This window comes from Zeugodacus cucurbitae, chromosome 2, assembly GCF_028554725.1.
Source record: "Zeugodacus cucurbitae isolate PBARC_wt_2022May chromosome 2, idZeuCucr1.2, whole genome shotgun sequence".
NCBI lineage: Eukaryota > Metazoa > Arthropoda > Insecta > Diptera > Tephritidae > Zeugodacus > Zeugodacus cucurbitae.
The window spans coordinates 15,814,500-15,841,324 of NC_071667.1; the positions used below are offsets into that span (position 1 = coordinate 15,814,500).

Consider the following 26,825-nt stretch of genomic DNA (forward strand, 5'->3'; position numbering starts at 1 on the left):
TAAGCGTAAATATTCACGCCATATACAAACATATAAAAATACTGTAAATACTATACCTCTCTCACTTGAATAGCGATTTCGAAATGGTTAATATCAGAAAATAGCCTAAAGTCTTTACAAACAATGTAAAGATTTAATTGTGGGCAAACAATGAAATATTCTGTAAATAAATAAAATATTAAAATTTACATTTCATTATACAGTTATAACGCCAAGCGACGAAGAAACAAAGAATGGCACAAGTGCAGCAACAGTCTCAGTTGTTTCGTCGCAGAAGACAGTTGCCAAAATTATGGATTCGCAGTAAGTCAAATGACAAGCAACAAGAAAAGTTTAGATAAATATACAAAAATTATCTACTCTATTTTTTAGAATACTAGAACCAATAATAACGACTACAAATGGAAAAGTGAAAGGTCAGCTGCGTGAAGGTATCTACGGCGACACCTACTACAGTTTCGATGGTATACCCTACGCGAAGCCACCACTTGGTGAGTTACGCTTTAAATCACCACAACCGGTCGAGCCATGGTTTGGTGTACGCGACTGTACCAAATGTCCGCCTAAATGTATGCAGAGTAATCGTTATAGTGGCGCGGTTGAAGGCGTTGAGGATTGCCTGTATTTGAATGTGTTTGCGAAGAAGGTCAGTTTGCGAACATATTAACCTTACAAGGCATTTTGTAATAATTTATATTTTATTATTATATAAATCTAGTTGCATTCAGTAAAGCCCTTACCGGTCTTAGTTTATTTGATTGGTGGACGCTTTACAACTGGAGACGCCTCGCGGACTTGCTGGGGTCCTGATTACTTTATGATGAAAGACGTAATAGTTATAAGTATTGGATTTCGTTTGGGTGCTTTAGGTGAGCAATGAAGTGTTTTAAATTTGAAAGCAAATGCGGTTTAGTTAAAATTTTAGGAAGAGAAGATAATAATAGTATTGACACTTTATTCATAAGAACAGTTACACTGTCATATATTAAATTTATATTTATTGTAAATGTTTTATTTTCCAACCCAAAGGTTTCCTCAGTTTTCCGGAACCCGAACTTCAGGTACCCGGTAATGCTGGCCTCAAAGATATGCTCTTGGCATTGAAGTGGATCAAGGAGAATTGTCAATACTTCAATGGCGATCGCGATAATATAACACTATTTGGACACAGCTCCGGTAGCGCAACAGCACATCTACTAATGTATTTACCGCAATGTGAGAATCTCTTTCACAAAGTCATACTAATGTCCGGCATGCAAATGCATTTACGCCGTATTCCCCAGCTTGAGTACCGTTTCGCCAAACACTTGGGTTACAAGGGTAAGGAGAATAATAGTGAAATTCTCGCCTATCTCAAAGCATTGCCTGCCGAACGTCTTTGCAATCTACAAATTTGGTCGCCAGAAGAACTGGAGCAAGGCAATTTCTTTGTATTCTCTCTTACACGCGAAAATGATTGTTCGCCAGATGCTTTACTCACTGAAGATCCACTTGACATGTTTGCCAATAAGCAAGCTTGGTGTAACGGTATACCTGTGGTATTAGGTGGCAACTCCTTTGAGTCCCTAATGCATTACAACTACTTCACTAAGCAGCCACAGTTATATAAAACACTTAAAAAGCATCCCGAGTACTTGCTCTCACATGAGGTGAGAGAGAAATGTGATTTGCGCTCCCAACAACAGCTAGCAATTAAGCTTATCCATTTGCATTTAGGAATGAAGGTGCTGGATATGGAGCAATCGCTTGATGTTATGCGTGTAAGTGAATACACTAATATTGTTTATTTTCGTTTTTTTTTTAATAAACCATCGAATCCCTTATCTAGTGTACAATCCTAGCTTACGAGTTGAGTTCCTTCTTAGTCGGTTAAAACCGATTTAGTGTAAAAGAGTATGTAGTTATTGAATATATATACTTCCAAATACCGTTACAGCTGTCGTCATATGACTTTATGTATCACCCTATACATCGTTATCTTCAAACACGTGTACATAATGCTCAGGCACCTACATACCTCTATCGCTTCGATTTCGATTCAACATACTTCAACTTGTATCGGATAAAACATTGTGGGCGTGAAGTGCGTGGCGTTTCGCATGTCGACGAACTTTCCTATCTTTTCCTAATGCCAGATTCTTTTAAGCTGAAGCGTGATTCAAAGGAGTTTAGAATTATTGAGTGCATGGTGGATTGGATTTCAGCATTTGCACTGAATTCGAATCCCAATTGTGAAAAGTTGAAGAGTATACTTTGGGAACCGCTGGCTCAGGATGGCGCACGCTATTGTCTCAATATCAGCAATGAACTTAGATTTGTGGAATGGCCAGAGAACGAAAAATGTGACTTGTGGGATCAATATTATGAAGAGGCGGGCATAAGAACGTTTTAGTGGATTCTAAGTTTTACAGTGTGCGCATTTGGTTGCTAATTACTTGCTGTTTTTAATAAAATATACTATACTTTCAAAGAACTATACGTGTTTTGATAAAAAATCTAGTTAAATACTCAAAATATAATAATAACAAGTAAGAAAAGGCTAAGCTCGGGTGCAACCGAACAGTTTATGCTCTCGCAATTTATTAATATAGTTTTATTAAGATAATACACAATTTGACCCATATATTCGGACGAGTATTTTTTGAGATATCATTTTTAACCCATAAGTTGGCGACGCCACGCCCATTTTCTATTTTTTTTTATCTAAGTGCAGCTCTCTTCTGCCATTTCTTCTGTAAAATTTGGTATTTCTAACGTTTTCCGTTAGTGAGTTAACACACTCTTAGTAGTTTGCAACTTAACCTTTGTTTGGGAGGTGGGCGTGGTTATTATCTGATTTCAAATATATTCATGGATGGAGTAGACAAATGAATTTGTTTAAAGTGAGTACCTGCCTAACCTCACGTGTATTCAAAAATACAAGCGGATCCATACAATGCGTTGATCAGCGCCCTGAGTTACCTATGCACCTTCCAGTACCAATTGGCGTGTGGTATGGACACACTTATGCCACCTTGGTAGCGCCGAGGCCCATCAAAAACCTCTGCCGTGCTTTGGGTCCGGCACTCGGTTGTTTGCAACTCCACACCGAGGCCCTCTGCCTGCTTTTAGGTTTAGAAACCACAGCCACCACGAAACTCCCCGAAGGGCCGTAACCCAACGAACAGGCGGAAGCCGAAGCCTCCTGGGAAACAACTACAGAAAGTTTGGTTTATATATATTTATTGTTTTCCAAGAAATATATAAAAAAATCTATTTCGGGGCGCAGCCGTGCCCATATTAACAAAAAAATTACCTCCAAAAATGCCCCTTCCTAGTGCAATCCCTTGTGCCAAATTTGAGTTTTATAGCTTTAGTTATGGCAGTATGTATGTTTTCGGTTTTCGCCATTTTGTGGGCGTGGCATTGGTCCGATTTCGCAATAGCAACCCTCCTACGTTCCCAAGGAACATATGTAACAAGTTTCTTTGAAGCAGATGGAAGAACGATTTTCCACTTAATAGATTTCGTTGTGTTCAGCACTCCACTCAGCCCGTATATTTTACCGTATGCAGTATACTTAAGATCTCAACATACATTTTGCAAGTCATTGTCCTTTGTGCAAACAAAAAATATTTGCGAAACAATATGGTTTTGATCCAGCTTCGGCTAATCTGCTTTGTTTTAAAATCTCTTAATTATAGCATAAATTATCTGTTAATCTTACACTTGACAATGCTTCGAAAGAAAAGAAAGAAGCTAATAAATACATACATGTAGGGTAGTGCCCATTTCATGCCGAATTCGAACTCAATATTTTTGCTTTTGAAGTTGCTTATCCTCTTAGAATCGTAAAACATTAAAGACAACATTGACCACAACTTTGTTTTGAAATCTCACACAGAGACTGAAGTGTACGGAAAACATAATGAATATTAGTATGCCCTTGTATGATCCACAAAGCATCTATTAAAAGCTCATATCACACACAGAAAATTCCACTCACTTGGGGAGTAATCTTAATATTCGTCATTATATGTATGTACAATATAAAAAACGGTTATTGTATACAGTTGATCTCCTTTTTGTACGGTTAACTGGGACAGTAAATTACACGTGTAAAAAAAACCGTGCAAAAAAAATCAAATTTTTATATAAAACACGCTATTGGGACCAATTTAAGAAAAAAATCGTGCAAAAAATAGAAAACGTGTAAAAAAGATCTTATTTTACATGAAAATCTATCTATTCGTACAGAGTATTTACAATGTTGTTGTTGTTATAGACTTTTCTGGTATTATATGTATGTACATATTACTGTTAGAAGGAACAAACAACAACTATTCTGGGAATGGTAAAAAAATAATACATTTCACAGTTTCGTCAATAATCGCTGTGTCTTCTTTTTTCTTACTTCTTCATATAGCTTCATTTATTTGTTTACGTATTGAAATTGTTGCAACCTTTTCACTGGCTTTCGAATCTATAATTTGTATTTTTTAGTTTAAATCTAATTTAAAATTTATTAAATTCTATTAACAGAATTGGATTTGTGACGTGTTGACGTATGGAATTTTGATTTTATTGCAAAAAAGTATACAATTAAAATAAAAAATCCGTGTAAAAAAAGTAAAACCGTGTACAAATGGTAACTGGGAAGTGTTCAAAAACACCGTGTAAAAAAAAACCGTGCAAAAAAAACCGTGTAAAAAGGAGATCAACTGTAATTCAAGTTTCATAAGAACAAAGCGATAAATATCTTATCATTGCCTCGTTAGCTAGAGAGCTGGTAATCAACAAAAAAAATTACAATACTTTAAATCTCTTTGCTAACTTGCATAAAATTAGTGATAATTTACCGCCTGCAGCGAGCAGTTCAAAATACGCAGCATGGATGCGCAGTAAGTGTTTGCCATTACTTGGTTCTTCAAAGCTAATATTATATTTTCATCAATCGACAGCGTTGACGAATATATCAAACAGCCGATAATATCGACCACACACGGTCAAGTGCGTGGTCAATTGCGTGATACAGTTTATGGTGATCAGTATTATTGCTTCGATGGTATACCCTATGCCAAGCCACCATTGGGAGAGTTACGTTTCAAGTCACCACAGCCAGCTGATCCGTGGAAGGGTGTGCGCGATTGTACTGAAGTTGCGCCTAAATGTCTACAATATAATGGTTATACCGATCGCATTGAAGGTTCCGAAGATTGTTTATATCTGAATATTTATGCCAAAAAGGTATGATTCGTTGCAGATAGGTATAATCAATAATAAGCACTCGTATCTATTCACTTTTTTATAACACTTTAGCTTGAGTCGGAAAGACGCCTTCCTGTCATGGTTTATATACATGGCGGTGGTTTTACAACTGGCAGTGCGTCTCGTCATATCTGGGGACCAGACTACTTTATGATGCGAGATGTGATTTTCGTGACGATTGGACATCGTACGGGAGCGCTGGGTAAGTATAGCAGCTAAATATGTTCGGAATAGCAACAAATTAATTAATTATCTGGCATAAGTTTTGTAGAATGTAATTTGGCTTCACTAATTCAAATGCTAGCAAACTTCAAATAATTCGATATTATGTCCGCAGGTTTCCTCAGTTTTCCGGAACCGGAACTGCAAGTTGCCGGGAATGCTGGACTCAAAGATATTGTAGAAGCATTAAAATGGCTTAAAGCAAATTATCAAAATTTTAACGGCGATCCAGATAATATTACGCTCTTTGGACACAGTTCGGGAAGTTGCGCAACGCATATACTTATGATGACACCACAATGTGAGGGGCTATTTCACAAAGCCATACTCATGTCCGGTCTAGTAATACACATTCGAGAAATGCCGAATATACACCTACGTTTTGCTAGACATCTTGGTTATGAGGGGTCCGAAGAAAGCGCTAGCATATTAAAGTATCTGCGCACACTTGAAGCTGAAAAGTTAGCCAACGTAAATTTTCTAACACAGGAAGAAAATGATCGGAACTTATTCTATGCATTTTGTCCCACGATAGAAAATGCCAACACACCGGACGCTATAATTACGAAAGATCCATTCATCGCATTTGATGAGACTACAGCTTGGTCTCATAAAATGCCGTTAATGTTGGGCGGCACCTCTTCGGAGTCGCTCCTGAGTTATAAGTTCTACACAAAATCCCCGGAGTTGTATCAAATATTGAATGCACATCCAGAATATTTACTTCAATATGAAATCAAGCAAAAATACGATCTACCAACACAGAAAGCACTGGCAAATAAAATCATCGCATTACATTTGGGAAAGAAAAAGCTAGCAATAGAGCATGCACTAGACGTGATAAACGTAAGTTAAAAAACAATCGGAATTTTCACTAAAGCTATTAACATTCTTTAAATGTTCATAGTTAGTCTCGTATGACTATTATTACCACCCCATGCATCGGTATATGTGTGCTCGACTTCGACGCGCAACAGCACCCACATATCTCTACCGCTTCGATTTTGATTCGCCCGATTTCAATTTGTATCGCATTAAGAAGTGTGGTCGTGGTGTACGCGGCGTAGCGCATGTGGATGATCTTTCCTATATATTTTATATGCCGGAGTCATTTAAGTTAGCGCGTGATTCTGAAGAGTTCCACACAATCGAATCTATGATAGATTTATTCACTACTTTTGCAGCCAATTCGAATCCCAATGTAGAACGCATGAAACCAACTGTTTGGGAACCGCTGTCTGCAGTTGGTGAACGCAAATGTTTGAATATCTCTAATGAAATTCGTTTTGTGAAGTGGCCTGAATTGGAGACATGTAAACTGCATGATGAGTACTTCAAGGAGGCGGGTCTGAAATTATTTTGAATATAAAAACATGTTTGATGCCTATCTATGTATATTATATGTCAATGTATATTAAAATACTTGCTTAGCGACTGATTAGATAATTTTTAAATTAAAAAGTTGGCGAAACTGTCTAAAGCATGATATACCACTATTAAAAAAATTAAAACCTTTGTGGCATATAGGTGTCGACTTGTATTCTCATAACGTTATTTCCTTCCTAATCATAATTATGAGAAGTTATTTGACTGATTATAGCCTAACTAGACAATATTTCGTCTGCCAAATCCGCTGTGTTATGAAAATCTGAATATAATCCCAATCCCAAAACCATACAACTATACTTTTCCTCGCCATTTAATCGGGGTGTCAGCAGTTAATCTACCAAGTATCTACTTACTCAGTTGGTAGTCCGATTCGTAGACCAATTCTATATTTTTTATATTATTTAGAGAAACCCCGCTCTCTATATTTCCAGTTAAACAACTCACAATCCCGAAATTTTTGGGTCTCAAAGAATCTGGCGATTCAAGACCGCTCAATATATACATATATGCCCTCTATTCCATATATACCCTTTTGTATTTCTTTCTTATTGTGCTGTTATTCCATAATTAGGAGAGCGGAGAGAACTTTTTACACTTACTTCATGCACCCACTGTATGGCTGAGTATCTTACATTGAAGCAACACACTCTTTGTGAGCACATAGCACATTGTAGAGTGTCTAAAAATATCTATGCTCTCAGTGTTGTGTGTAGTAATGCACAGATAGATGAGGGTCAATGTGCTCACGATCAATGAAAAGCTTAGATAGTGATTTTCTCACTAGCGCTAAGCAATCTTTCGATTGCAAATGCGTATGTTTGTGTGCGTGTGTGTAGATGTTTTGATTCTCCACTGTGTTCTTTACTCATTTCTTGAAAAGCAGCTAGTATTTTTTAAGTCATTCAGTACTTTGGATGACAGTTTTCATTACGAATGATAAATTTCTAGGTTTGTTTTTTATTACTATTTTTTAAGAAAAATAAATAAAAACATAATACTATTTTAGAAAATACAATAGCAAACTAAATATTAATTTTCGATGTCTAAATCTTCACAAATTCTATAATTAAATGCAATAATTTACTGAGAAATAAAATTTGGTTGTACGCCGACGGAACTCTAATGACGGAGAGTCAAGTGTGATAAATAAAAAACATAGAACGAATATAAGTGCAAAACATAATGAGTATTCAGTAAGTGAACGAAAGCAATTGGAGGAAATGTCAATAATGGATAATATTATAACACAGCTGGAACTTATTTGCAGCTCATATAAGGAAACAGAAAGTTTTATCACCTTACCGCTGGGCGAGATCAAGGGGCGAGTATGCAAAACAATCTACGATCAGACGTTTCACAGTTTCGAAGGTATACCATTTGCTGAACCACCATTAGGCGAATTGCGCTTCCGCGCGCCAGTACCGGTTAAACCATGGAAGGGCGTTAAGGACTGTACAAAATGTGCCAGTAAGCCTCTGCAGCAAAACCCGCTAAATGATAGCATAGAAGGATCCGAAGATTGCCTATATTTAAATATCTATGCAAAGCGGGTGAGTAATTCTCATTTATGTTTGTACTTAAAATAAATATTTTTCAAATACTTGTAACAGTTACATTCGGAAAAACCTTTACCTGTTTTGGTATTTATATGCGGTGGTTCTTTTCGTTCAGGTGGTGCCAGAAGAGAAACATATGGTCCTGACTTCTTTATGAATGAAGATGTGGTGCTTGTTACCTTTAATTATCGGTTATGCTCTTTAGGTATGTACAAATATATTTTATGTTCCCATTTACTCACTTCACTGTATCTTTATAACACTCTCTATCTCTAATAGGTTTTCTCAGTCTCGCCGATCCCTCACTTCGTATACCTGGTAATGCTGGTCTGAAAGATCAGGTGCTCGCACTTAAGTGGGTGAAACAGTACATATCATACTTCAATGGTGATCATAAGAATGTTACGGTTTTCGGTTCAAGCGCTGGTGCCGCTTCAACTCACCTACTGATGCTGTCTGAGCAGGGACATGATCTATTTAAACGTGCCATTGCCATGTCTGGTTGCGCGCTAAATTATTGGGTTAATATGCCGCAAACAAATATGGCATATCGCTTGGCAAAATTCCATGGTTACCATGGTGACAATATCGATGAAAGCGTTTTAAACTTTCTAAATAAGCTGGAACCTACAAAATTGGTGGTGCACACTTTATTGAACAGAGACGAAGAGCGTAAATCGTACATGTTCCCATTTGGTCCGATAGTTGAGCCTTATGTGGAAGAGGATTGTGTTATACCGGAGCGTCCCTTTCAAATGCTTAAGAATGCATGGAGCAATAAAATACCAATGATGATAGGAGGCACTTCGTTTGAAGGCCTGGTTATGTATAATAAGCTCAAGAGAAATCCTGACATTATGAAGGTTTTATGCAATGAGCCAGCATTAATACTACCCGAAGATGTCTTCAATTCAAATACCTCAAAAGAAAACAAACGAATGGGCGAACAACTTTTGAAATTGCATTTTGGCGAGAAAGAGCCCAATGATCACGCGCTGTTTCATTATCTAGATGTGAGCACTCACTGATTTTATACTTCATACCTAATTATCTACTAATTGGTGAATTCTTTCTCTAAAATATTTCAGGTATATAGTTACAAAATCTTTTGGCACGATTTGCATCGCACCATTTTGGCGCGCTTAAGCTTTGCGCTAGCACCTACTTTTCTGTATCGTTTTGGTTTCGAATCAGCAGATTCTAATATTAATCGCCAGCGATATTCTATTGATGACAAGGTGCGTGGTGCAGCTCACGGCGATGACTTGTGCTATCTCTTCCATTCACGCGAGTCACGAAAGTTATATCCAAACTCTGCCGAATATAAAACCATGAAGCGTATGATAAGCATGTGGACCACATATGCTACTACTGGCGATCCCGATTCACAAACAACGGATCCAATTATTTGGGATGCCGTAACGAAATATTATAACCTGCGCGGAGTTAATATTGGTAACCATTTGGTTTTTCAGACAATTCCAGAGGCAGACAAATTGGAAGCGTGGGCGAAGTTATATAAAAGTCCGGAGCAACTGTGTGGTGCCCGAAAGGTAGACGATTATAATTGGGGCGATCCATTACCACCATTGTTATGATAATTCGATGAGGTCAAGAGTACTCCGACAGATCGCAGTCGTTAATAACATTTAATACTTAGAGACTTCTAAGAATTCCTCATTTGCAAGGAAGTATCATAAAAAATCAAAACTAATTTTATTTCTCAGTGAAATATTTTAAATAGGAAAAAAACAAATTACATACACATTCATAGATATAATTGTTTAGAATAAAAATTGAACTATAAAATGGTGTCTTTTTGGGTAATGAATTTGGATTGAACCGGAACCTCTTAATCCTGATCACATCTGCAGTATTTGAGTTCTTCAGGTGTAAGAAATTGTATTATAATTTTCAATCCCTTTTGTTTTGGCAAGTTCTTAGAACTGTTTATATATAGTTCCTGTTACTCCTGCAAGGAGCATAGGGCCACAGTAAAACAGTTCCAACCATCTCTGTCACATGCCATACGCTGTATTTCGCCCCAACTTTTTCCTGTAGGTCTGAAGTCAGCCTCCAACTGTCTTCTCCACGTATGAGCAGGTCTGCCAACTCGCCTCTGTCCAGGCGGGTTCCAATCAATAGCATTTCTTCCTATATCATTTACAGGTTTGCGCAAAGTGTGCCCGATCCACGCCCACTTACGTTTGAGAATTTCGAGACGCAGTGGGGTTTGTTGCGTGCGTCTCCATAGCGTTTCATTGGAGATTATATCCGGCCAGTAAATGCCTAGTCTTCTTCGAAGGCAACGGTTGACGAAGGTTTGTAGTCGTTGTGAATCCCTAGTGATGACATTTCAAGTCTCACAGCCATACAGCAAAACAGATTTTATGTTAGAGTCAAACAACCGCACTTTTGTTCGAATGGATAAGTGTTGAGACTTCCAAATATTTTTGAGCATTCCAAATGCTTGTTTTGCTTTTCCTATGCGGTTACTTATATCCTCAGAGGAACCTCCAGAGGCGGTTATCGTGCAGCCAATATATACGAATGATTCAACATCTTCTACGTATTCTCCAAGTATATGCAGTGGACTCTTATTGTTGGTGTTCAAACGCATAATTTTTGTTTTTTTGAGATTAATTTTAAGACCTGCTTTTGTGGATGATTCGGCTATATCGTCGAGTTTAGCTTGCATATCTGCGTGACTATGCGATAAAACGCATATGTCATCCGCATAATCTAAGTCTTCAAGCCGATCAAACAGTCCCCACCTTATACCTCTCTCTTCACGCGTTGCGCTCCTCATCACAACATCCAGAACTATGTTAAAAAGTAAAGGCGACAAAACACATCCTTGTCGCACGCCTCTTTCGACAGGAATGCAGCTACCAAGTTGGCTATCGTGAAACACGCGGCAACTGGCCCCAGGGTACAAGCCCTTTATAAGTGTAATGAGGGTGTTTGGGACTCCTTTACATTCCAGAGCGCTCCAAATTGCACGATGACATAGCGTGTCGAACGCTTTCTCGAAATCTATGAAAGCTACATATAGTGAGGAGTGCCATTCCGCCGACTGTTCAACGATTATTCGCAACGTATTTACATGATCAACACACGACCTTCTGGGACGAAAGCCGGCCTGTTCCTTTCTGAATCCTTCGTCTAATTCCGAAGCTAGTCTAAGTCTTATAATTTCAGCTATAACTTTATTGAGACAACTTAATAGCGTTTTCCCCTCCAGTTATTGCACAATGTGAGGTCAACCTTTTTCGGAAGATTAATGATGATACCCTCTTTTAGCTCATGCGTGAGCTCTTTCGACTGCCAGAATTTTTTAATAAGAGGCAGGATCAGAGAAGCACTCGTCACTGGATCTGCTTTCATAAGTTCTGTTTAGGTTTCCGAAACATATTCTAAAATATAAAATAAACCATATTCTATTAAAATAGTAAATAGAAACCATTTTCATATATATACAAATCTAAGTCATTGTGTGGTCACTTTATCATTTCGGCTCTGTTTCAATAATGCCTATTTATAGCAACCACATAAGCATCATATATCATACTTAATAGCGAATAGCTCTAACTATACCCGCATTATCATGGAACCAACTCTATTCTAACTATGTTATCGTGTTAATGCCCGTATTTCTTTATCACACCATATTATTATAAAAATTAAGTAATTTAGGAAAGTGATTTGTTAAATTCCGCTCAAGGTCGGATAGCCACACATTCATACTTCCCAAACACTTTAAAAGCCCTTGCATATTCAACAATATTAAAAGGTTTTTATAAACATGTGGATATGTATATGCCGACATTAATTTATGTATTTCATGTAAATATTTAGTTGTTTGTATGTGTATGATATGAAGGTGCAGAAGGCAACTACTGTATTTTGGAACATTGACCGATAAGATAACAAATTCATTAGGGAAATTAAAACGTTGTTTATTCCACAAAAACTAATAAGAGCAGACAACGTGAACAATTTCTAATAGAAAATAAATACAGTTTGAAATACAAACACATGTATGTTGTTCAAATGTAAATCACCTTCGGGTCATTATTTCTATACAAACGCAAATCGCCAAATTATTTTGTATATTTTTAAACCTTCATTAAATTTGTTTATGCTTGCGCTAGTTATTTTTGCAATGCAAATATACTGTTATATTATTTTCAAATCGTATTCGTAGCTGCAACTTAAACATGTAACATGTGTGTAAACATCAAGTGTTTCAAGTGTAAAACAAATTCCAAAATTCATTTCATTTCATGTTGCTTCTCCTAAACGGCTAGACCGATTTGAATGAAATTTTTGTTTTATGTGTCTTCAGTTGGTTTTGAGAAAAGTTTGCAGTTACCATTCGATCCAATTTCCATAGTTCATACAATTAATTTTAAATTTTTAAATTCTGTAATGTTTAGATCCAAATTAGATCGCTACTGTTGGTGTACCGAATCTTCAATCCAATTATATATGAATTCCAGTTTGTTCCAACAGGTGGTGCTGAAGTCAAATTCATTTTGTGAAAATGGACAACGTGTTTATTTCAAGAAAGAGATTGCTCTGCAAAAAACTTTTTCGAACTATGCAACCGACTAGGTATTCCCAAATAATTCATACATTAAAGTATGCTGATGTGCTATACATACATTTCCTCTTCTGACCTCTGAGACAAATATATAGATACCATGAGCGATATTCTGCATCCAATCAAGATCCGAATATCGATCTTCCCACGTAATTATATAACGAGCGTTAATAAAGGTTAAAGATATTTGTATTCTGAATTCGAACAAACGCCCTCCAACTATTCACTATCGCAATCCCAGCAAAACAAAATGATTTTTTTGGAAGCAGCAGGTGGTACTAAAAAACCACAAATTCATATAGCGTTAGTAAAAGTATTATGTGGTATGAATGCACTATGGCCCACAAGCAGTCACTTGAAACTCAGGATAGAATGATGGAGGATCTAAATAATAACACCATGTATTTCGGTGGTGCTTTACTGCTGCTGTGTAACATTTCATAATTAGTTTAATATTCTAATAGATTGAACTATCATTATTTACATATGATTCGAAGAAAATTTAGCTGTTGTACGCAGTTTGTAACTCTTCCGGAAATATTCTAACTAAAAAAAAAATAAATTTATTCATATAGTAGACATCATGAATTAAAACAAAAGTGGGGTGGTTTCAGAATCCATAGAAATCATACTAATATTCTTAAATATAAATACTGACTCTTAATACTTATCTATATCCCATAAACTTTCTTCTACAAACATTGCTTTGCTTTGTAGAGCGTAAAAATTCATTTTATTAACTTTGACATTTGTCTCACTAATTAAAAAAAAAATATATGTATATACCCCTAAGCGGTTTTCCACGTGTATGATTATCATCTTTGCGATCTATTTCAGGCAAGTAAATACAGTAGTTTTCCGAAATAACGAATATTCGTTTTAACGAAAACCGTTTATAACGTACAAGCAAATTTGTTACATTGTGTACCTTAAATAACGAACATCGAGGATTTGTAAGTACTTGGTTTAACGTACAACATGTAGAAGACTTATGAAGAAAGAGGAAAAAATCAAATAACATCGAACCAGAATTAAAAATATAATTTGCAATGCAAACGAAATGTGCAAATTGAAACAAATGTTGAAATTTATTAAAGCTTAAATTATTGATAAGCATCAATTAGTATAAGTGTCAGAATTGGTCCATTTTGGATGAATTTATTGGATTTAAATTGTTTTATGGTTTTTCATTTTTTAACAAATATATAGTAAAACAATTTATTATGCTGCAATTTACGGATATTTATCTCATTTTTATTGAAAAACATACCTCTAAGTGAGTACTCGAATTAACGAAAATTTCGATGTAACGCCTGACAATTAATGTGTTCGTTATTTCGGAAAACTACTGTACATATATATCAATATAAATACATATAACATTTGTCAACTCAAAATTAAATTGTATAATTAGTCATGATTAATCGTAGTTAACCTTTTTTTGCTAATAAATTGATAATATTTTCATCCATAACTAATATGTATTGCGTAATGCGATTCAAGTTATTTTATATAAAAGCCTGTTAAACCGTCAGTTTATTAAAATAGTATTTCAATTAAAATTTAATGATTAGAACAAGCTTAATTTAAAAAAAAAAATTTCAAGAATGGAATATTGCGGAAACTACATTACGAAAGGTAAGCGCTTAAGGTGTTTTAGGAAATACCTTGGGATGAAAGATTTAAATCTAAAAATATCAAAAGCTTCTACCGTAACATAGTTTCAAAATCGTTAATTTTGTCTCTACAAACTATGTTATAATTGGTAATTAGAAATGTGTTATAAAAATCATAAAATAAACGTGAAACGATCTTTTTGTATTAAAAAACAGAACTTTCAATGGGCCACATACCCTATGTGACGATAATCGAGTCTGATATGTGTTATAGCTCCAATAAAATCGGCTACGATGGAAAAAATTCCACTAAATTAACGACTGAGTAGTCCTCATGAAAGTCAGTCACAGAAATCAAAGATCGTAACCAAGAGAAGAAGTGAAAAGAACGTATATATTCGAACCAGGTATGTAGCCTTGGTGAGGTAGTAGATACCTAATTATGTATCGCACCTCCTTTTGGAAATCGAATAGAGAACAGTTTGGAGAGGAAAAGTCAAGCAGCTGGCAGTTCCAAATATAAAACCAAGAGTTTATTCTAAATTACACATTATTTTTGCGTAATTTCCAACAATTATTCCTCAGGTATTATTAAAACTACTATGTGAATCTTAATTGCGAAAACTTAGTACAGTTTTAAATCTCTTCCATCAAAATCGGCGACATTCGATACTTACCAGTGGCTAAGAACTTAACTACCTAATTAATTATTATAAAAACATTTCTTTATAAGGAAAATTCCGGAAGTTACACTCCCTTTGGGTGCGATTGAAGGCCAACAATATCAAACAATTTACGCGCAAGATTACTACAGTTTTGAAGGTATACCCTATGAAAAACCGCCCTTAGGAGATTTTCGTTTCAAAGCCCTCAACCGATTGAGCCTTGGAGCGGTGTCAAGGATTATACGCAATGCGCTAGTAAACCGTTACAGAAGAACCGTTACTCGTACACAGGCAGTGTGGAGGGTTCGGAAGCTTGTCTATATTTAAATGTATATACAAAAAAGGTGAGTACGTCAATCTGCATTTTGGTTTTGTAACATTTTCTTTATTTTAAATAGAGCAATAAAAATGTGCATAATTTAATTTCTAATATAATATATACGCAATTTGTAGCTACATTCTGATAATCCCTTGCCGGTATTAGTCTTTATTTATGGTGGCGGTTACAATACAGGAGAAGCCACACGGAACCTTTACAGCCCGGACTACTTTATGGGTGAGCAAGTGGTGCTGGTTACGCTCAATTATCGACTCTGTTCTTTGGGTGAGTACATATAACAACTTATATGGAAGCAAAAAGTTCAAAACAACTGCATAAAAAACTTCCAAGCAAAGGCTTCCTCAGTCTTGCTGATCCTGCGTTACAAATTCCCGGCAATGCTGCAATGAAAGATCAAATTCTCGCCCTCAAATGGGTGAAACAGTATTTCAGTCATTTCAATGGTGATCCCAATAACATAACACTTTTTGGTGAAAGCGCCGGTGCTGGTAGCGCTCATGCGATTACGCTTAGCGCACAGTCAGAAGATCTATTTCAACGCGCCATATTTATGTCGGGTAGCGCGCTATGTTACTGTGTAAATATGCCACAAACTGATATGGCCTATAGATTAGCGAAATTTCACGGCTACAATGGTGATAATATTGACGCAGTAGTTTTGAGTTTTCTACAACAGTTAGAACCAGCTAAGTTGGTGGAACATTCTTTGCTCAACGAAGAGGAACGTAGAAGATCATACATGTTTGCTTTTGGACCAATCGTAGAGCCGTATGTTAGTGAGGATTGTGTATTATCAGAACGACCATTCGAACTGTTAAAAAATACTTGGAGTAATCGAATACCCATGATTTTTGGTGTGAATTCCTTCGAAGGGCTGTATATTTATCTGCGTGTTAAAATGTTACCGAAAATAATTGGCAAGTTTATAAATGATCCACAACGTATTTTGCCGGATGACATTAAGGCTATGCACGCACCGGAAGAACTTAATAAAATGGGTGAAAAAATATCAAAATTATTTTTAGGCACCAAAACGCCAAGTGATCCCTCAATCCTTGAATTTCTCGATGTAAGTTGAACCCAACAACGATATTTGATAAATTCCATCATTTCCGGAATATTAATAGTTTTCATTATTTTTTTAGATTTATAGCCACAAAATGTTTTTACACGATGTCCATCGCACTATTTTAGCACGTTTAACATATGCTAGACAACCCATTTATTTGTATCGTTTCGATTTTGACTCGCCCGATTTTAATTTATATCGTACTAAATATTGTGGCAGCGGTGTCCGGGGTACGTGTCATGCTGATGATTTAGCGTAAACATTTTACTCAAATGATTCTTGGAAACTCAATATGGATTCGGCAGAATATAAGACTATTCGAAGAATGATTGGTTTATTAACAACTTTTGCAACTAACTCTGATCCTAATTGTGATGAAATTAAACCGATCGTCTGGAGAGCTTTAGAGAATTCTAAACCGAATGTAGCTTTGAATATCAGTTATGATTTGAAAATGATGGATCTACCGGAGGCTGATAAGTTGAAAGCGCTGGATGACTTATTTACAAACAGAAAGGATTTGTACTAAAGACTTAGTGAGAATACGCAAATCAAAATAAACAAATACATATGTACCGCTATCTACACTTAATAGAAGCTTATAATACGAATACTCAAAATAGTATTTAGTATAAATTTTTCTATTTTATTATGTAAAAATATTGGAAATATTTAAAAGCAAAGATTTCAGGAATTGTGGTCTTGAAACTTTCAAGAAACTGTCATAAAGCATTTTAAAGGTTAATTATTATATATTTAAGAAATATAAGTAGCAAAGGCAACAAAGAGGGGGAATGTATAAATTCTAAGATTATTGAACTAATAGTATATGTTTATTCACTTTATATGGTGAGTTGTCCGAAATATTGGACTTGTATGTGCATCAAGGCAATTAAAAATGAAATATTAATACTTTTATTATTATAATAAATTACAAATAGCATCATTAGCACGGTAAAGGAATCCATGTAGCGCTTAAAATTATCCCAAGAAGTGGGCCTATTAATTGAATCTCTAGATCATAACTCGTTAGCTTCCATGTACTAAGCTTTGAGCTAATACGCAATGTGAATAATCTAGCCTGAGAAGCCTGCAACGACTAATCAATTGAAAACTCAACTGTTTGGTGAGGCGATGCCGCTTATATTGAAAATACAAACTTTGACCGACCGGTAGTTCACACGTAGAATAAGTAAAGAGCAGATGTAGAGTAACCAAGAAAATCAGTGTAACTATTGGATTTATTTGCTCAAGTACTATTGCTTAGAGATGCCTTAGTACTGCTATTATTTTCAAATTTAAGCTTAAAGGAATATATAAAACTCTTTCGATTCAACAAACAAGAGCCAAACATGTGTAGCATAAAATTTGTACGATCGAAATCGACGATACTTGTCGCTTACCAGTGGTTATGAACTATTTTCTATTTATGTGAAATTATGCAACAACCTACACAATCTAATCGCACAACTGACTTAATATCGGAACTCATTTTCAGTTGTTTCTGAACAAGCGACGAAGTCAGTCGATTCTACTGCGGTGGGAGGGCAGTGATCCGCGCAAGTAACTAAATACGTGCTAATAAAGATAATTGTTTACATAGCACAGATTAAAAAAAACACTTATGGGTTCAAAGTAAGTTACAAACGCGAGTGGCTGAATATACATACAATTAAGCATGTATAACCTAATTAATTAATACAAAAACAGTTAATTGCATTTAAACATTTCTTTACAAGGGAAAGTCCGCAAGTTACACTGCCTTTGGGTGTGATCAAAGGCCAACAATGTCGAACCGTTTACGCACACGATTATTACAGTTTTGAAAGTATACCCTATGCGAAACCGCCTTTAGGGGAGTTACGATTTAAGGCACCACAACCGATCGAGCCTTGGAATGGTGTCAAGGATTGTACTCAGTGCGCTAGCAAACCATTACAAAAGAACTCACGCACCGGTGGTGTGGAGGGTTCGGAGGATTGCCTATATTTAAATGTATATACAAAAACGGTGGGCTTGTCAATTTGCATTTCTTAAATAGTGCAATAAAAATGTACATAATTTAATTTGTAATGTATTCGGCAATTTGTAGTTGCAGTCGGAACAACCCCTACCGGTATTGGTTTTTATTTACGGCGGCAGTTTCTATACTGGGGAAGCCACAAGGAACGTTTACTCCCCGGATTATTTTATGAGTGAGCAAGTGGTACTGGTTACGCTCAATTATCGTCTTTGTTCTTTGGGTGAGTATATACTCCTACAACAATTTATACGGAAAAGAAAAGCTCAAAACTACATAAACAACTCTCACGCAAAGGATTTCTCAGTCTCGCTGATCCAGCATTACAAATTCCCGGCAATGCTGCTATGAAAGATCAAATTCTCGCGCTCAAATGGGTGAAACAGTATATCAGTCATTTCAATGGTGATCCCAATAACATAACACTTTTTGGTGAAAGCGCCGGTGCTGGTAGCGCTCATGCGATTACGCTTAGCGCACAGTCAGAAGATCTCTATCAACGCGTCATACTTATGTCGGGTAGCGCGCTATGTTACTGGGTAAATATGCCACAAACTGATATGGCCTATAGATTAGCGAAATTTCACGGCTACAATGGTGATAATATTGACGCAGAAGTTTTAAGTTTTTTACAACAACTAGAACCGGCGAAATTGGTGAAACATTCGCTGCTTAACGAAGAGGAACGTAGAAAGTCGTACATGTTTGCTTTTGGACCAATCGTTGAACCATATGTTAGTGAGGATTGTGTACTATCAAAACCTCCATTTGAGCTGTTGAAAAGTACTTGGAGTAATCGAATACCGATGATTATTGGTGCGAATTCTTTCGAGGGACTATTTATGTATCAGCGTCTTAAAATGTTTCCGCAGATAATGGGCACACTTATAAATGATCCAGAGCGTGTTTTGCCGGAGGATGCAAAGGCTGTGCACACACCGGAAGAGCGTCATGAAATGGGTGAAAAGTTATTGAAACTGTTTTTTGGCGCTAAAACGCCTAGTGATCGTTTAGTATTCAAATTTCTCGATGTAAGTTGAACACTATCATACCATACGACCATGTTTATTAAATTTTAAACATTTTTCACGCATTATCAATAAATTTTCAGATCTATGGCTACAAAATATTTTTACACGACATTCATCGCACTGTTTTGGCGCGTTTAACATATGCTAGCAACTCCACTTATTTATATCGTTTCGATTTTGACTCGCCTGATTTTAATTTATATCGCGCAAAATATTGTGGCAACGATGTTGTACGTGGCGTTGCTCATGCTGATGACTTATCATATACATTTTTCTCAAATGACTCTTGGAAGGTCAGCTTGGATTCGGCAGAATATAAGACTATTCGAATACTAATTAGTTTACTAACCGCTTTTGCAACTAACTCTGATCCCAATTGTGATGAAATAAGTCCGGTTGTTTGGACACCATTAGAAGACTCCGAACCCAATATGGCTTTCAATATCAGCTATGATTTGAAAATGATGGAATTACCGGAGGCTGATAAGTTGAATGCACTGGATGAGTTATTTACCTACAGAGAGCAATTATACTAAATATTGAGCGAGAATACGGACTGATCCCACTATTACTCTAAACTAGTCTAGTTAATCGTTGCAAATCTAATAGAATTTGAGAACATATTTTGAGGTCATTTACTCAAATTGTTTGTTGACTGAATGATGACAACAAAATGAATGCGACAAACGAAAACTCAGTGTACTCAGTAGCTTACGACAGCAATTTTCAATGTATTTAGTGAAGACTTGTCATTGTAGTATACTGTGAAAACTAATGGATATATTTATGAGTAGAAAGAAACTACTTAGCGGGTAGTTAATATATTTTAGAAAACATTAATATGAAAGGTGGCAAACATGAACTCGATACTTGTATTGTTTAAATTGTACAAAATAAAAAATGTTTATATGTTTAAAAGCATCCAAAAACAAGTAAGGAAGGGCTAAGTTCGGGTGTAACCGAATATTTTATACTCTCGCTATATATTTATTTAATTTTATTAATATATGGTATAAAGTCAATTGGAAGTTTGAAAACCCTAATACTAGGTATATGAGAGCTAGGGGAAGTTTTGACTCGATTTCACCCATTTTGGCACGGAGACATATTATTAGAAGAAAAATGCCCCCTCCGGATTTCTTCAAAATATCTGAGAGACTTTTTTATATTTTCGGTAAAAATTGATTCGAGGCTCTGAGGTCCTCATGTTCGATAATGGTCATGTTATAGTCTGATTTCGGCGATTTTTAGCGACGCCACACTATAAATGCAGTTTAGGTGCAAATTTATGTTCTGATATCTTCACTAGTACTTACTTTATATATTGTAAAGTAAACGATTCAGATCGACTTCAAAGTTTTTGTATATGGGAAGTGGACGTGGTTGTGAACCTATTTGAACTATTTTCACAACATATCATTGAGATGCCGGGAAAATATTATAAACCGAATTTCATTGAAATTGGTCGAGAAGTTTCGAAGATATGGTTTTTGACCCATACGTGGGTTGAGCCACTCGCATTTAAAATTGTGTCTACCAATTTGAGTGCAGCCTTTCTGTATCAACTTTATGATATTTAAGGTTTCTGGTGTTTATGCTTACTGATTTAAAGCATTATTAGTAGTTTTCAACATATCCTTTGTATGGGCAGTGGGTGTGGTTATAATCCGATTTCCTCCAATTTTTGAACTTTTTAAGGAAGTACCTGAAGAAATCGTTGATATATAGTACTTTACGAGATATGTACAAAAAACTTAGTAGCGGGCGGGGTCACGCCCACTTTCCCAAAAAAAAATTACATGCAAATATGCCCTTTCCTAGACCGATCCTTTGTACAAAATTTCACTTTCATAGCTTAATTTATGGGTTAGTTATGGCTCTTTATATGTTTTCGGTTATCGCCATTTTGTGATTCAATTGTACTCTGACTTCTTTCATTAAGTTATTAAATAGTATGGACAATAACTTAGATTTGCACTATACCTATTTAACTACCGCCACTGTAACATGAAAAGCTAGTATATTGTAATATAAACAACAAACATACGCTTTTTGCAGTCTTCTGAGTAATATATTGATTTATTTGTGATTTCCACAATTGAGTGTAGAGCTTTTGAGAGCGAATTTTACTAGTGAACACTCAATTAGAGCTTTCAGTAAACTTTTGAGCATATATGCAATAGAAATGCTGCTTGTAAACTTTGGAACTAGTGCATGTTCGATAACAATCAAACTTGGTCTTTTTCAGTCATTTTCACCAATTTAGTGTTATTTTATGATTGGGTTTTATTTAAACAAAATGTTAATAATAATAAAATATATTGAATAAATTTGTATTCATAGACTTAGATGAGATAAGCTAACAACACATCCGCTTTACTATGCTATGTGCGGCTATGCTTTGGACTAATTCCAACAGACTTATGAGACTTGATTTTTTACGGTGTGATTCTTATAAACAGTGCTTGCTATGCTATGTGACTAATTAAATAGTTTTCATAAAACGAGTGTGCCATTTAAATATCTATATTTTGCAGTGTAATTCTTAAATACAGTGCGCAGTGTGCAGTATTTAAGTAGTAATATGTGTTGTAATATGATATGAAATATTATAAATTAATCCATATTTATATATTCATAAAATAAAATAAGAACTATTTTACGACATTGTGATAAGCACCAAAGTAAATACAAACAATTAAATAATTGTTCTCGCGAATAATAAAAAATATTATTGGGAAAACAGTTGTATATAACACCCTGTACAAATGATAAGAGTGCATCGTAGATTAACATGGCTTTTGTAAACAAACAAACAAACAACCGCACATCCATACATATTTGCTCAGATTTCAATGCACACTTTAGCAGCTGATGGATAGTGCTAGAAGAAGAACTATTGATTAGGTCTTCTTGCATTCTGCGAACGCTTGAGGCGTTCAGTACTTAAAGTACACCGCAGTTGCTATAACGACACTAGATTCCTGCTCTACACACACCTCACATGTAACTGCACACTAAGATTTCAAATTTTTCTATTTTCAATTTAGAAAAGCATTTTGAAATTCTTTACATACATGAAAAACAAACTAAAACTATAAAAATTACAAAAATACTAATTAAAAATATGTTATCTAGCTTTCACAGGACTACACAACGTCTACATAAATTTCCGGTAAAAATTCTTGGAACATACATTCGGAAAATGGCAACTGAGTGAGTTTTTAGCAAAGATCTGCACAAAATATTAAAGAAAATAATATATCTTAATTATCCACCTAAACCACATTTGTAGCTCTGGTATTTTGGAAACAGTGGAACTGCAGTTACCGCAGGGTCGTATACGGGGCGCTAAGCGTCAGACAGTCTATGGCGAAACATACTACAGCTTTGAGGGCATACCGTATGCCAAGCCGCCTGTTGGTGAATTACGTTTTCGCGCACCACAACCAACTGGAAGTTGGCCCGGCATATTAGATGCGACACAAAGTCCGCCCAAACCGGTACAAAAGAACAGGCAAACCGGCAAAGTCGAAGGCAGTGAAGATTGCCTTTATCTGAATGTCTTCACCAAGCATGTGAGTGCTGGCAATGGTTGCATTGGGTATTTTATAAATATTTATTGCCTTAAAACTTCAGTTAGATGCTACAAAACAAATGCCCGTTATGGTTTGGTTGTATGGTGGCGGTTTTCAGACAGGTCGTGCGGCGCGCGAACATCACGGACCCGATTATTTGATGCGTGAAGATGTTATAGTTGTTTCGATGAATTATCGTCTCTGTTCGCTGGGTAAGTTTTAAATTATGGAGTCAATTTTAATGGTTAGTTCGACATTCGTAGAGAGACTACTTAAGCTCTAAAGATTGGTATAACTTTAAATTTAGTTGATTTAGCTTAATTTTTTCATATTTCCTGAACTTTTAAATCAAAATACCCGTAATAATACGGTGCCTTTTATATTACTTCTTTGTTTCCAGGTTTCCTTAGTTTAAACGATCGTAGTCTCGATGTACCTGGCAACGCTGCGCTCAAGGATCAACTACTCGCACTCAAGTGGATCAAGAAAAACATATATTACTTCAATGGTAATTGTAATAATATTACCGTGTTTGGTGAAAGTGCTGGCGCCGCCTGTGCGCACATTTTAGCCCTGAGTGATCAGGCCCGCGGCCTCTTTCAGCAGGCGATTATAATGTCCGGTTCTGCGCTGAGCTATTGGGCTAGCATGCCACAAAACGATATGGCCTATCGGCTAGCTGCATATCACGGCTATAAAGGCGAACCGAAAGATAAACCTGTACTGGAGTTTTTGCAAAATTTGGATTCAGAAAAATTGGTCGATCATTCGTTGATTAATGAGGAAGAAAGTCGTACTTTTCACTGGCTAACATTTGCGCCGACAGTTGAACCCTACGTGTCAGAGCATTGTATATTGCCAACCGACCCTGTGTATATGCTGAAATCGGCTTGGGGTAATGGCATACCATTTCTTATGGGCGGCACGTCATTTGAGGGTTTACTGATGTATCAACGTGTAAAACAGTCTCCAAATTTTTTGGAACTCGTAAAAAAGGAGCCAGAGTTACTAGTGCTTGCTGAATTTAAAGATATCTACGAGAGTAATCGAATTCATGATTTGAGCACACGTATACTGAATCTCTATTTTGGTAAGGAAAAGGACGAAGTGATTACCAAACAGGACAAACCCGATCCCGCTTTTGACCTTTTACATGTGAGTAATGTCATAAAGTCAAAAATATTGTTAAATACCAAAATCAAGTATTTCTCTTTAATTTACAGCTATGTTCGCACAAGATATTCTGGCATGGTTTGCACCGCACCGCGCTTGCGCGTACCAAACATGCCACCGCCAATACTTACCTTTATCGATTCGATTTTGATTCACCTACCTTCAATCATCATCGTTTACGTTTCTGTGGCGATGAATGTGTAAAGGGTGTTGCACATGGTGATGATCTCTCGTATCTATTCTATTTGAAGGAATCAACCAAACTGGAAGAAAATACACCCGAGTATGCCACTATACAGCGCATGGTCAGTATATGGACCAGCTTCGCTAAATTTGGTAATCCGAATTGCGCCGATATCGCTCCAAACATTTGGCTACCAATAGAGAAAACAAATCCCGATTTTGCTTTGAATATTAGTGAAACGATGGAAGTTAAGCAAATACCCGAAGCGCCAAAAATGAAAACATGGGATTCTTTATATGATAAGCGTTTGCTTTACGGAACTTCATCTGATGCTGAGGAAGCATATGGGAACGGGGCCAAATTGATTACTAATTAGATGATGAAGAAATTGTTGTAAATACTGAAAAATTTTAGTACTAAATAAACACTTTTCTACTGTAACCAACAAATTTAAGAGAAAGTATTTCGTTAAAAGTAAATAAATAAAGTTATTCATTGTAACATATTAGTCTTACGTAGTTTATGTTATGTGATATAAGGTCGAGTTTGGGTACCAGAAAATTTTATTTTGTGTCCATGGAATTCTCTCAGAGAGCTTAGCATGTTCAAAGTTTGGAGGATTTAACAAGTAAGGGTCGAAAACTCAACATCTCAGAGGACAGATCTAATCTTATTTTTTTCTAACCTCAGTGACCTTTAATTAATTATAAGTCACTTTTTTCGATATCATCATTATAGTGGGGAAAGTAACTACTTATTGAGTATAAATAAATATATATAAAAACTGATTCACAAAGCTATATACACTAAAGCTTTATACTCAAAACGCTCAAGAACTTTCGAAGGAAATTTCTCATTAAATGCAATAATCCTAAAATATACTTTCAGGGTTGGATTTTTGCATTACAGAATTAATTACTTCAATTAATTTCAACTTAGTCTTGACTAACTTTCCTTAGTTCTCTTCTTATCTACAAATACATGTGAATTTAATTACTTCAAATATCAAGTTCATATATATGACCCACTCGATATTAGAATATTTTACGCATGACTAAGAGGATGTCATCTGCTTCCATAAATAACGAAAAATAACTAATCTATTCTTATGCGCGCATAAGCACGGATGGATTTTATAAGAGGCTGATTCACTATTTTTTGTGTCATTTGTACACGACTGTAATTTGTAATGCAAAAAAACTCATATGTGATCATCAAACACTAACAAATCACTTGCATACAGGTAATTAAGTAGGAAATTGTTAGTAGAGCTATTCCTTATATTGAATATCAAATGTTGTCGTTTTTATCGGCATATTTGATTTCAGTCAATGTCAATGCCAATGCCTTCATTACTTACTTACAGCGTGTTCATAGTATGCCTCGAAATTTGAGGCATATACAATAGGGTGGTACTTAAACTTAGGAAATAATTTTATAAATTAATCGATGCAAGTTTTTCGATTAGCGGTCTCTCTTCTATGAATCACAATTTGGCACTCTCAATGGATATTCGAAAATTTATAAATATGAATTATTTTTGAAAATCGATAGAACTATCAATATGTCATGACTCATGATGGAGAGATCTTACAGTTAGAGATTCAGTTGGAGACGACTAAACCAATATTTAACCAAAGTCGATATAAATATGCTTGATGATATCATATCTCAGCTATAACTTTCCAAAACATCTGAAAAAGGAAAAAAAAAAATTGACCGAAAATAATATATCATATCCAAGCAGCGCTAAGTCGGAAAAAAGTGTTCATGAGGGTATTTATGAATCAATCTAAAGTAAATACCGAGACAGATGTATGCTACCAGTGTCATTGTAAAGAAGTAAACAAAGGAAATTAGCAAATATATTATAAGTATTGTGTATTTTTGTGGAAAATAATAAAAAAATCTATCTTATAGAGGTCGCTCTTGTTTGACGAATTTCAAAATCTTTCCAAAAATGAAACTCAGTAGTATATAACCACAGTATCTATAGAATATAGAACGAGGAAGTATTAAGTTTTTAAGAAACAAGCTAATATGTATATCACAACTCACACTGAACACTTGTCCTTCGCGACAAACGAAAAGTACCACCTTATTGTTTGCTGGGCAACGTGCGAATTTCG

The 26,825-nt window shown here is 35.8% G+C and overlaps 4 protein-coding genes and 1 long non-coding RNA gene across 7 annotated transcripts; 4 read left to right on the plus strand and 1 right to left on the minus strand.

The window, feature by feature from the left end:
• The first annotated feature begins 154 nt into the window (after positions 1 to 154).
• Positions 155 to 6,907, plus strand: LOC105219028 (uncharacterized). The gene is made up of 9 exons (XM_029044726.2): positions 155 to 303; positions 373 to 646; positions 719 to 869; positions 1,030 to 1,760; positions 1,937 to 2,391; positions 4,941 to 5,226; positions 5,299 to 5,449; positions 5,585 to 6,315; positions 6,377 to 6,907. The coding sequence occupies exons 1-9, from the start codon at positions 293 to 295 to the stop codon at positions 6,830 to 6,832; spliced, it is 3,246 nt and encodes a 1,081-aa protein (XP_028900559.2). The 5' UTR covers positions 155 to 292; the 3' UTR covers positions 6,833 to 6,907.
• On the minus strand, positions 2,714 to 4,690 carry LOC128924127 (uncharacterized). The gene is made up of 2 exons (XR_008472812.1): positions 3,296 to 4,690; positions 2,714 to 3,195 (listed from the first exon to the last, which is right to left on the minus strand). It is a non-coding gene; the product is annotated as an uncharacterized LOC128924127 (long non-coding RNA).
• A 757-nt stretch (positions 6,908 to 7,664) lies between the features above and the next one.
• Positions 7,665 to 10,213, plus strand: LOC105219020 (esterase B1). Of its 3 annotated transcripts, none has more exons than XM_054235954.1 (6): positions 7,665 to 7,806; positions 7,865 to 8,051; positions 8,126 to 8,408; positions 8,469 to 8,619; positions 8,694 to 9,427; positions 9,503 to 10,212. In XM_054235954.1, exons 2-6 carry the CDS (start codon positions 8,041 to 8,043, stop codon positions 10,010 to 10,012), a joined length of 1,689 nt encoding a protein of 562 aa, XP_054091929.1. In that variant the 5' UTR covers positions 7,665 to 7,806; positions 7,865 to 8,040; the 3' UTR covers positions 10,013 to 10,212. The 3 variants fall into 3 exon arrangements, with proteins under 3 accessions (XP_054091929.1, XP_054091930.1, XP_054091928.1); XM_054235955.1 differs by having other exon boundaries at positions 7,761 to 8,051; positions 9,503 to 9,832; positions 9,890 to 10,213; XM_054235953.1 differs by having other exon boundaries at positions 7,761 to 8,051.
• Positions 10,214 to 13,392: 3,179 nt separating this feature from the next.
• LOC105219030 (esterase B1-like) lies at positions 13,393 to 18,033 on the plus strand. Its single transcript, XM_054225446.1, is given in 6 exon segments — positions 13,393 to 13,421; positions 15,370 to 15,497; positions 15,500 to 15,645; positions 15,755 to 15,905; positions 15,977 to 16,710; positions 16,787 to 18,033. Coding segments are annotated over 6 exon segments (1,371 nt in total). The 3' UTR covers positions 16,970 to 18,033.
• Positions 18,034 to 18,188: 155 nt separating this feature from the next.
• On the plus strand, positions 18,189 to 25,204 carry LOC105219023 (uncharacterized). The gene is made up of 11 exons (XM_054225455.1): positions 18,189 to 18,345; positions 18,450 to 18,720; positions 18,803 to 18,953; positions 19,028 to 19,761; positions 19,842 to 20,291; positions 22,140 to 22,204; positions 22,900 to 22,977; positions 23,057 to 23,339; positions 23,401 to 23,551; positions 23,740 to 24,494; positions 24,563 to 25,204. The coding sequence occupies exons 1-11, from the start codon at positions 18,335 to 18,337 to the stop codon at positions 25,070 to 25,072; spliced, it is 3,459 nt and encodes a 1,152-aa protein (XP_054081430.1). The 5' UTR covers positions 18,189 to 18,334; the 3' UTR covers positions 25,073 to 25,204.
• Positions 25,205 to 26,825: the final 1,621 nt, after the last annotated feature.